The 12,061-nt window shown below is 40.1% G+C and overlaps 2 protein-coding genes across 2 annotated transcripts in view; both read left to right on the top strand.

Moving 5' to 3' along the window:
- Window positions 1-4,756: 4,756 nt before the first annotated feature.
- On the top strand, window positions 4,757-8,153 carry LOC108740128. Its single transcript, XM_018474333.1, has 2 exons — window positions 4,757-4,776; window positions 7,460-8,153. Exons 1-2 carry the CDS (start codon window positions 4,757-4,759, stop codon window positions 8,151-8,153), a joined length of 714 nt encoding a protein of 237 aa, XP_018329835.1.
- A 679-nt stretch (window positions 8,154-8,832) lies between these two features.
- LOC112905414 overlaps window positions 8,833-12,061 on the top strand; it is a 13,144-nt gene continuing 9,915 nt past the window's right edge. The window contains exon 1 of the mRNA XM_025977787.1: window positions 8,833-8,905. Within this exon, the coding sequence (XP_025833572.1) occupies window positions 8,833-8,905 (73 nt within the window). The remainder of the gene's footprint in view (window positions 8,906-12,061) is intronic.

The raw sequence follows: 12,061 nt of genomic DNA, 5'->3' as shown, positions 1-12,061 counted from the left end.
AAACCTGATCCGTTGTATTGAGGTCCTTGAAAATAAAGATCTTCTTTTCCCCATGGCGTCGTCCTTGCGTTGGTCGCAACGTTTGTTGGATGGTACGGAGTTCTTTGACAAATTCTGACGCGTCCTCATGAGGATTTGACTCAGGATGCGATCCTAAAAACTCCCCAGGAAGTCTTAAGGTTTTTCCGTACAGCATCTCTGCTGTGCTGGCTTGTAGGTCCTCTTTCCAAGCGGAGCAGATTCCTAGCAGAACTGTTGACAACGTACGTGTCCAGGAGTTATTCTGGTGGCATATTATTTCAGCTTTCAGTTGCCTGTGGAGTCGTTCCACCATGCCATTCGCTGAAGGATGATAGGCCGTTGTACGAAGATGAGACGTACTCAATAAACGGCTTAACTGTTTAAAAAGGTACGACTCGAACTGTCGGCCTTGGTCAGAAGTGATTCTCAAGGGAGTCCCGAACCTGGCAATCCAATTATCATATAAGGCACGTGCGACGGTCGATGCTTCCTGATCCGGGATAGGAACAGCTTCGGGCCATCTGGAAAACCGGTCAACCATCGTAAGGCAATACCTACATCCTTCAGACAACAGCATGACGACTATATCTATGTGGATGTGGTCGAACCTCGAAGATGTCGTCGGGAATGCTCCTACGGGAGCCGATACATGCCGAGCAAGCCACACAGGAACGGGCCCATTGTCTGACTTCTTTCGTTACGGATGGCCAAATGTAACGTTGTGTTACAAGTTTAACGGTCGCATTAACGCCTGGATGAGAGAGGTCATGTATGGAGTGAAATTAAGCTTTCCGGAACCCCTTGGTTATGAAAGGACGGGCTGTGCGTAATGAAACACCGCAGAACACCGATGTGTCACTACCTGGTATTTGAAGAAGTTTTAACTCAAGTGAAGAATGGTTTGCGAGAAACTCTTTCAATTCCGGGTCCGTTTTCTGTTCTTCTTCGAGCGCTTTGTAATCTAGAACGGTGTGCAATTCTTCAACACGAGATAAGGCATCCGCAACGATGTTGTCTGAGTCCCTGGCGAAAGGGCGTCTTTAGAAGCTTCGAAAGCTCGTGTAGCTACCGGTGTCCACGACACAGGGTGATTCCCTTTTACGTTGCCTTGTAAGAGATCATTGAGCGGTGCTTGAATTTCTGCTGCCTTCGCAATGAATCTTCGGTAAAAGTCTGTGGGAGCGGGAAGGAACGAATGGCGTCCACTTTATCAGGTAACGGATGTGTACCAGCACTGGAAACTAAGTAGCCAAGAAATTTGACCTCCGGCTGGCCGAATACACATTTGGACGGGTTGATTATTACTCCATATTCCTGAAGTCCCCCGAATAGAGTTCGTAGATGGTCTAGATGTTCCTCCAACGACGTAGACGCAACCAAAATGTCATCGATGTAGGCATAGTAACAGTCTAGGTCTTGCAGAACTTCATCGATGAAGAGTTGAAAAGTTTGCACTGCATGGCGTAAACCAAAGCTCATGTGCGTGAACTCAAATAAACCGAATGGTGTTGTGATTGCGGTTTTCGGGACGTCCTGTTCAGCAACTGGGATCTGGTTGAAGGCACGTACCAGATCTATGGTGGAAAATATGGTTTTCCCGCTTAGTGACTGTGAAAAATCCTGGATGTGCTTCACAGGATACCGGTCAGGGCACGTCCTGGCGTTGAGGGCGCGATAATCGCCACAGGGTCTCCATTCGTCGCCTGTTTTCGGAACCATATGCAGCGGTGATGCCCAGGGACTCTTGTTGGAAGGACGAGCGATGCCGAACTGAACCATGACCTCAAATTCCTTCTTTGCAGCTCTCATTTTGTCGGGAGCAAGCCGTCGTGGTCGCTGCGCGACGGGTGGTCCAGGAGTTGTGATTATATGATGTCTGGTCGAATGGGTTGCAAACGTAAGAGAGCCTCCTGGTCGGATTGTTCCCGGAAACTGTTGCAGAAGGTCATGAAACGGTGAGGAGCCTGTAACAGTCTTAATGGAGGATGACTTGCACTCAATCACTTTCCCGTGGGACGCGAGATGAGTGGTTAAGTCTAGAAGACGTTTGTTCTTCATATCCACTAATAACCCAAAATGTGAGAGGAAGTCTGCGCCGATGATAGGTTTCGAAACGTCAGCCACAACAAATCGTCATGTAAACTGTCGTCGAAGTCCTAGGTCGAGGGTCAACGTTAGTATTCCATATGTTGAGATAATGGTGCCGTTAGCAGCGGAAAGTTCATAGGTTGACTTTTCTCTAGGTTGCGGAAGTTGTGCACGCGGAAACACACATAGGTCGGCTCCAGTATCAATTAAATACCTTACTTTCGTTGAACCATCGGTGATAAATAATCGGCGGGAGTGCGTAGGGCTGCTGTCATTGGTCGCCATCAACGACTGCCCATGTCTTTCCCGGAGAATTGGCTTCGAAGTTACAGGGTTTCGTACATCTTTTTGCACTATTCCCGAAACGCACATGGTACCAGCAAGTGTCACTTTTTCCTCTTGGTTGTGAACGTGAACGTAAGCGTAATTTTCTTCGAAAACGTCGACGCTGATGTGGAGGAGCCTGGTTGATTTTAATTGCGGCTAATTCCTGCAGGGCTGTTGTTAACGCATTTTCCAAAAAGTCCAATCTGCTGTTAACCGTGTTAGTCTTTGTTGACGTTTCGGCAATGTTGTTAAATTGTCCATACGCTTCCATAATGGTGTCGGCAATCTCCGTTCTCTTCGCTAATGGCAAATCCTTATGTGCAGCTAGCTGGACATGTTTCGGTAGGCGAGTTAGCCACAGGGTTTGCAGAACATCCTCGGGGAATTCACAGACGGCAAGATTGCGCAAATGTCGAAGGAACTGCGTTGGCTTGCGATCTCCAAGTGGTTCGTTCTCCAGCAATCGCTTGGTGTTTTGCTCTTGAGATGCACCCACTCGCTTGATTAACTCACTTTTTAGCAGTTCGTAAGTCCGTTCACTGCTTGGTTTTATGATAATATCGCGATCTTCGAGGGCATATTTTTGGTCAAGTCCACTTAACGCATACCCGAACTTCGTGTTGTCCTTAACTATTCCGGCGGCATCAAAACTGCTTTCTAACATAGAGAACCAAAGTTCTGGGTCTGACGGGACAAAAACTGGCATTTTCACTGCAACACGATCGATGGACGTTGCACTTTCTGACACGTACTTCTCGGTGGCCATAGTTATGTTTATACAATGTTCGTCCAATTTGGCAAAAAGTAAAATGTTGATTATACTTTTATCGGGGTCACCACTTTAGCGCCTTTAATAAAAGCACTAATAATTTTTGTACCAAAAGGAACGTAACACAAAACAAAACACAACACAAATGAAGAATATATACAAAAGTTTAATAAGACTGAACAACACTCAAAAACAACATAAGAACAACAACAAATAATAACAATATAAAACACTTACGAATTATCAAGAGGTAGACTGGTTACTGGTTACTGAACACTGGTCAATAAGTAGGTTTTTTTTTTGTTTAGATTATGCTCGAGGAGGGGAAATCTTCGAAAGACACCCCCTGAAGGGGGGTAGTGTCGGATTTTTACCGACTAAAACCCCTCCTCGAGCGGGGAGGTANATAGGTATCGAAGACGATGAAATTCTAGGTAAAGATAGCGATAGCGAAACAATAGAATTTAGTTTGAAAAGAAACAAAGGCATGCACAAGATAAGAAGCGAAAGGTTTACAATATTTACACATGTACAAAAATATGAAAAATTAATATACAAAAATATATATACAAAATTGTACGTTTTCTAGTTTTTGTATTCGCCACATATACATATATGATTTTAATATATTTATTTTTAAGGATTTTTAAATTAGGCATACCTGAATAATTATTGAATAGTGTTTTTCATCGAGTTCCTAATTTGGTTTATATAATGTCCCTATTAGTTCCTTATAAGTTTCTAATTTGGTCCACATACTGTCCCTATTAGTTCCTTAAATCAGGTTTTCCTGCTCAGGGCCTAACTTGAAAGTGCGTTATTTTCCTAAGTCCCGACTAGGGCCTTCGTGAATTACCTCATTCGGACCGAGTAAGGAACTCAGTTGTCTTCACTAGGACCTTATGAAAACCTAAGCCAAATTGTTAGTCGGGTAATAGCCAAGAATAATAAAAGAAAATATATTTAATAGAACATGTACTGTTGTACAGAAGGCAGATCTAGAACTAACTTTTTAAAACAATATTTTATTCGCTGCTGTCCATCGCTGCCGTCTTGCGAACCTGCTTTTTAGACAAAACATCCGGTATGGGAGCAGAAAGCGATAACACAATAAAGTTGTCTAAAAGTTAACACAAATAGATATTCATATTGTACAGTTTTCTTTGTTAATTAACTTTAACAGGAACATTTACATGAAACAATTCTAGGGCAAAATGATTTTGTTGATGAATTTTGTGGCAATGATATAAATAAGTTTAAATTCGATTTTCGGTATTTGAAACCCGCGGTAACAGGGACAGCTATAGCGCCATATTCGAGGTAAATCCGCTCTTGAGACAAAAAATGTTAGATAGGCCTATTTATTTAAATTGGCAAAGAGTTTTTATTCGGGATCACTTTTCGCTTTTGCAGTGTTTTCAGTGTTACGATTACGGTCATCGAAGAAGTGCAAAGTTAAGGATCAAATTTGCGGTAAATGTGGCGGTAAACATAGGTTTAGCGAATGCAGGTGGAGTAAAACGACTTGCATTGTGTGCGTTAGGTCCAACAATGACAAAAAACACGGGCAGGTCAATACCGATCACGACGCGAAAAGCACATCTTGCCCTATCATGAATAGGATTAAAAATTCTATTCTAGCCAATATTGATTTTTATGGACAATAAATTCCATAAAAATAACCCCAACGCGGATTTCTTTTTAAATTTTGGTCAAATAAATTTAGGAAAGGGCAAGGCGGCTACTAGCAATCTTTTGAAAGTAATTTCCGATAAAAGATTAGATATTTGTTTAGTGCGGGAACCTACGGTCAATAGATCGAAAATTATTGGCTTTTCCAAAAGTTCATTGATAATATCTAAAGAAGCTAATTATCCTAAAAGTGCTATTGTTGTAAACAATACAGACATAAATTGTTATAGTCGTAAGCGAAATTACCATGAATACGATCGTTTAATTATCGGTAGTGTCTATTTACCACCAGCAGGCCGAATGTCGACGACAACATATTTATCGATCGACTTAATTACATTTTCTCTGAAATAGACTATCGGGCAAAGCCAGTAATTATCTCAGGTGATTTCAATGCAAAGAATTCTGTTTGGGGAAGTAAAATGAGTGATAATAGGGGAATAAAAATTTTAGATTTTTTTGAGAATAAAATTTTAACAGTCTTAAATGACAATTCGGAACCAACTTTTGTAGGACATCGCGGATCGAGTTTTGTGGATATAACTGCTGTCAATTATGAAGCGTTAAAGCCAATAAAACACTGGTACATAGTCGACGAAGAAACACTTTCAGATCATAAATTAATTTTTTGGCAAATGTCTTTTAAAAAACGCGACTCCGAAATAAGTGACCGTAGGTTTTGTAACAAGAAAGCAAATTGGCGAATTTTTTCGGATAATTTTACGGAAAACATTAGGAACATAGAACTAGTCGACAAAGATAATATTTCGGAGCGCGCGCATTTTTTAAATGACTGCATGGTTAATGCTTGCGAGGCATCGATGCCCATTAAAAAACACTTCGCGAAAAGTGTACCTTGGTGGACCGAAGAACTTACTAAAAAGAGATCGGAATCTCACCAACTTAGACGATTGTTTCAACGGACAAAAACCGAAGCCGACCGCGGAATTAAGCGCGACGCGTACTAAACAATTTTTCGCGAATATAAAGAACTTCTCGAAAAAACGCGAACGAATAAATTCCGGGAATTTTGTACGCGTAACTTTGACAAAGACTCATGGGGAACGACGTATAAAATAATTCGCGGAAAAAATCAAATCGCGCGGTTTTTCACAATTTAAAACTTGCCGACGGAACGTACACAACGGACACGCGACAAACGGCAGAATTTATTTTAAAATCTTGTTTTCCGTCGGACAACATCGCAACGGATAACGAATCACATTCACGACTTCGCGAAGCAGCCAACACATATTTTTTAGACGACACACCCTTCAAAAAAGTTACATTTTCGGAAATTGAACGTGCAATTAGACGAATGGATTCGCGAAAAGCACCAGGATGTGATGGTATTACATCGGACGCGGCCTTGGCGGCTTTTCAACTGGCGCCGGGTGTTTCTATAGAAATTTTTAACGATTGTTTTTTATCGGGCGTTTTTACGACTTATTGGAAAAAACAAATTGTCAAAATTATTCCTAAACCGGGTAATCGCAGTTTTAGGGACGTTAAAAGTTATCGGCCGATTAGTTTGCTTCCTGTAATTGGTAAAGCGTTAGATAGAATTTTTACAACGCGGCTTCAGTTCGAAATTAATAAAAACGGCAAATTGAATAATAATCAGTACGGTTTTATCGCAGACGCAATCAATGCAGTTGTAACGAATACAAAAAACTCTTGCGAAAACGACAAGTACGTCGCTGCCGTTGCGCTAGATATATCCGGAGCTTTTGATAATGCTTGGTGGACGCGAATAATTGTAGAAATGCAAAAACGCAACATATCCGTGAAGTTAATCAACCTAGTTCGAAATTATTTCAGCGACAGAACCGCTGTTGTTTCAATTTCCGACACCGCGGTTTCAAAAAACATAGAAAGAGGTTGTCCGCAGGGTTCGTGCTCCGGCCCGCTAGTTATTTTTGTTTAAAGTAAAAATCCGTTTTTAAAAACAGAAAAACTTTATTTAAACAAAAGTTGAAAGACTCACAAATGAGATGTCGCAAAGACCAATACACTTGTATAAGTGAGTGAAATAATTCTTGACAGGAGTATTTATAATATCATGTCTTGCTGACATAATCAAGATGCAACGCAGTGCATAAGTTGTACAATAGCTTCTTTATATTAAAAATAAGACATAATACATAACTCGCTTTTGTGGAATATTTTGTATGATACCATATTTGATATTCAATTACCGAACGGAGCTCAGATTTTTTCATTTGTCGACGATACACTGTTGGTAGTCGAAACGCGCCAGTATAAATTACTTAAAAGTACAGTTAACCAAGCGTTACAGGCGTTATCAAATTGGGCTGAAGATCTAAAACTTAGTTTTAATGGAAAAACTGAGGCGCTATTCTTTGGAAAATCACCAAACCAACAGAGACCCGCTTTTACCTTAAACGGCCATTTTATTCATTGCTCAAACCATATTAAGTATTTAGGAATTTTCATTAACGACAAACTAAATTAGAAAAAACATATAAAACACGTGACAGAAAAAGGCAAGAAAATCTCGCATAAAATTGCGACTGCTGCGAGATTAACGTGGGGTTTCAGGGGCGTGGCCTTATCAAAAGTTTATGAAGGGGCGGTCCAATCGGCGATGCTTTGTGGCGCGCCGATATGGGGAGAAGGGTGTAAAGTCAAACAGGGCAGGTCTCTGTTGAGCGCGCAACGTATCCTAGCGGTTAAAGCGGCGGCGGCCTATCGTACCGTTTCAACTGATGCTGCTGTTGTGTTGGGTAGAATTCTGCCGTTTGATTTGTTGTTGCAGGAGACGGCGAAAAGGTACCGCCTTCTCGCTAGCCGACCACGTGACAATGAAATCAATGACGTACAACTTGGAAACCGGCAAATCGAACGACGGTTCATCATGGAGGACAGGACTCATCCGGCGGACCTGGACAATTTCCGATTCCACAACTGGGTTCGGGACGCCTTTGAGATCGTGTACTATACCGACGGTTCAAGACAGGAAGACGGGCGCTACCACGGCGAGACGGAGCTGCATCGAGTGAAATTCACACTCGCGGACAATAGTTCTATTTTCCAGTGCGAATTAGTCGCACTTCGGCAAGCACTAACACATCTACAGGGGCAAATCGGGATCATCACGGAGTGTTCCATCGTAACGGACAGCCTGTCTGTTTTGTCCGCCCTTCGCAATATGAAGCAACCAACCGCACTACAACACGAGACGTGGGAACTTGCAGTCAGCCTGGCGACGCAAGTTAACCTGCGTTTCCACTGAACACCATCTCATTCGGGAAATTACATGAACGATGTTGCGGATGAACTTGCCAAGGACGCGGCCACTAATCAACAGACACCGCCGATTTACTCCCAGAACCCTCGTGAAAAGACGACTACGCAATAACACAATGAAGGCATGGAAAGAACGATGGAGCACGGCTACGACCGGTAGAATAACTGCGAATTTACTACCGGAACCGAATTACGATTTCAAAATAACGGGAAACATAGACTTCCACATAGTACAATTGATGACAGGACATGGAAATTTCCGATCATATTTAAAGGGATCGGTAAGACTGACGACGACGCATGCGCATGCGGCGCCGCCAGCGACACCGCGGAACACGTCCTGTTCAACTGTAACATCGAGGAACAACATCGGGAGACGGCCGATCGGAATCTCACGCTTCGAGGACTTCGATGGCCTACCTGCTACATGGAGGTCAACGACCTGCGGAACGAGAAGGACTGGTGGAACCCTTTTCGAGCTTTTTCGGGTCGCGTTCAAAGTGAATAAATAAATTGCCCTTGTGTTGTGCGCGTTCGCGGTCGGTATTATTTTCGGTCTTTTAGGGACTGTTGCCCTGTGGTCTAAACGATGTGGCGACTGAAGCCTGCGCCGTCCGCAACATTTGCCTAAACCACTAGACCATACCTAGAAGGCGATCAATAGGATGGCGGATATGGACCCGCACCACGTCGGTTGTGCTGATGCCGGGAAGGGAGGGTTCGATGCTGTCTTCGACGGTACGACCCGAGCCTCCAACAACATGCTTCAGGCGTGTTAAAAAGAATCTTCGAAATGATCGTTATTTATTTTTATATTTTATTTTTTGTGCGGTGCTTGCAAACGCGTTTTTAACTTTTGCGAGATTGCTAATATCCGGTTAATTCAAATTCAAAATTTCGCCATGAATATTATTCGGGGTTTATGTAAATAATGTATATACTCTCTTACAGGACTTGATACTATGTTCCAGTTGTACATATAAAAAATGGTTGTTTCGGCATGAATACGAAATGCAAATGCGCTAGTCACACGTTTCCAGTTTGTTAACTTATGAGAACATTGTATCATTTCGCGAAAATTTTGCCTTTCGTATCCTCGCTGAAATAACGCACAATTTTCTTCGCTTTATTAGTTTATGTATTGTAAGTTCGTAAAGCGGTCTGATTGGGTTTTTCCAACTCGTTGCAGCGAATGTTGGACCGATGTATATATTTCCCAGATTGTAAATACTACATATATGTAGTTAAGTGATCGCTAATACTTAATAGGTTACACTCAAAATGTCACGTATTCCTACGTGACCTAATTAAGAGCTTAATGAGGGAAAGGCAATACCATTCTATTTTTTACGTCAAATTTGTAAAACCCAACTTGGTATAAAAAGTCATGTTTTTTATAATATAGTCAGATTCTGTTTTAACTGTAGTTGGTAAGTCTTCGTGTTATAATTGTGCTAACCTACTAAAAATTGTTCTTGTGAAATCAAAGTTAGTTTTTAAAAACTATTTTGTGGAACGAGATATTTAACTGGCGCTGTGAACAGGATACCGGAAGAGGTCCTTCAGCATCATTATTGGTAACCATTTTTTGTTCGCCATCCGCTGCATTGCATCTCTAGAGGTATCAATCTCTAATCTGGACACAATTTACAAGACACCACTACAACTGAATCTCAACGTCATCACCAAAGTAAGGAAAAATCTACTGTTCCCCTTTCCGTAGAATTACTTGCAAGATTTCTCAAGGATCAACAAAGAAGGTACTAGTTATCCTTTTTAACCTCTTCCTTATAATTGTTAGAACCAAATTTTATGACTACTCGCCAATTACTAGAAACTTTAGAAGAAATTGAAATGTCTCTCACTGCAGAACAATTTCAATTTAGGTTTAACATAGCAAAAGAATCAGTTCCTTTTTATGAGGGTGGTTCAGAAACCTTCAATTACTTTTTACTTAGGGCAGAATGGTTAATTTCTAAATTAACTACAACTGACACATTTCTTAATGAAATGTTATCTAATTTTATTACTAGCAGGGTAAGTGGAGAAGCCCGTTCAATATTTATTTCTCATCAACCCAAAGACTGGGAAACATTTAAAGGCTTATTGTTAAATAGGTTTGGTGATCCAAGATCTGAACAGATATTATTCAACTCATTAAATAGTTGTTTTCAAAAATCAAATCAGACGTATGATCAGTACGCTGAAGAAATTAAAAAACGATTAAATAGTCTTAGGGAATATGTTCAATTAAATATCAAAACTGATGTTCTAGTAACTAGTAAAATTCAATTTTATGGAGAAATAGCTAAGAAAACTGTTATAGCAGGAGTACGTGAACCTTATCACACACACCTGAAATATACTCTTCCCACTGATTTAGATTCTTGTATATTAAGTTGTCGTAATTATGACGATCAGGAACAACAAACTCAGTTTCTAAATTTCATGCGTTCTAGGGAACACAAAAACAAAGGTAGTACTCATAATCATTTTCCAACAAAGAAATCACAATTTTCATATTTCCCCTCACAATTTCAACAACCTCCTCATCTTCCACAAAATAACTCTAACTTCCAACATTCCCAACAAAAACAAAAAACACCCTTTCCTACTGGCCCCATTCAAATGCCTAAACCAATACCAATACAACAAAATTTTCCGACTAATAAACAGGTATTTGGACCAAGATCCAACATTTCAAAAAATCCAAATAACAAACACGATTGCACTCCTACTCCTATGTCTATCAGCACCAAAAATACGTTTACACCCCGACATAATTCTCCTTCGTTCAATTATTTCCAAAATTACAATCAACAACCCAATTTCTTAGTTGAGGAACTTCATAATAATGAAGTAAATGATAACGAGATAATTCCGCGTTAGGGCATAATGCGAAAACCGCAATCACAAAAGTAACGCATGCCCCTATGAATGCCTAATTAGGAAAACCTCATTGGGGCAACATTAGGCTGTAATTAGGAAATGTGGCATACAAATGTTGGGTTATGCGGACCTAATGCGGCTTCCTCATTAGACCCTTGTGCCTCCATTTAATTATATCCTAATATCTACCCAATGAATTTACTTTCATAAAAAAAATGGAAATGTAGGTTATAAGTAAAAATTGTAAGCAACACTTTATACATATATTAAATAAAACGCAATACAGGAAATAGAAAACAATGTGCCTAACGCTATGTACATATATCCCCAGTAGCACACGACATTGGCCTAATATTTATTCTATATTGGTACAATATTGTATATGGGCCCAATATTGGCATTTTATAGCCAATATTGGTAATATATGGGAGATATACCTTTTTCCTATATTTTAATACAATGTTTATCCGATATTGATCCAATATTGATAAAAGATATTTGGCAATAACATTTTATTTATATTGATATGTAATATTTATCCAATATTGGTAATATATATAAGGGATGTACTTTTTCCTTATTTATATGGCATATTTATCCAATATTGATCCAACATAGATAAAAATGTTTGGCAAAATTGAAAGTCCATAAAGACACATGGCCCGGTGCATGGGTACCAAAATTCATTGAAGGCCGATTGTTAACATTTAGGTCGCCTAGAAATTGTGTTACGGTCGGAAATGCTACCGGGTTTTTCATCCTCTGAAAGTATTTGTTGCAATCGCCCATTAGTGCAAATAAAGTGTGTAAATGTAGAGGCAAGTAAAGAAGTGGTAAGTAAATGTATATTTTAGTTGTTTAATTAATTATTATGTACTGTGTGATTCTCACATGTAGTAATAAATGTTAACTGGATTATATAATAAGTCAGGGAAAAGATAGTGTTCGGCATATATATGTATTCGTAATGCGTATAGTTTTGTGTTAGAACTTACAAGAATATTT

Source organism: Agrilus planipennis, unplaced genomic scaffold (genome assembly GCF_000699045.2).
Source record: "Agrilus planipennis isolate EAB-ADULT unplaced genomic scaffold, Apla_2.0 scaffold87, whole genome shotgun sequence".
Classification (NCBI taxonomy): Eukaryota; Metazoa; Arthropoda; class Insecta; order Coleoptera; family Buprestidae; genus Agrilus; species Agrilus planipennis.
The sequence above is the reverse complement of the archived record's forward strand: the minus strand, read 5'-3'. Positions and strand labels throughout refer to the sequence as shown.

Coding starts and splice junctions, on each gene's coding strand:
- LOC108740128 (XM_018474333.1), top strand. CDS start 4,757: ATGACAAAAAACACGGGCAG. Junction 4,777..7,459: donor ATGACAAAAAACACGGGCAG/GTCAATACCGAT, acceptor GTGGGGTTTCAG/GGGCGTGGCCTTATCAAAAG.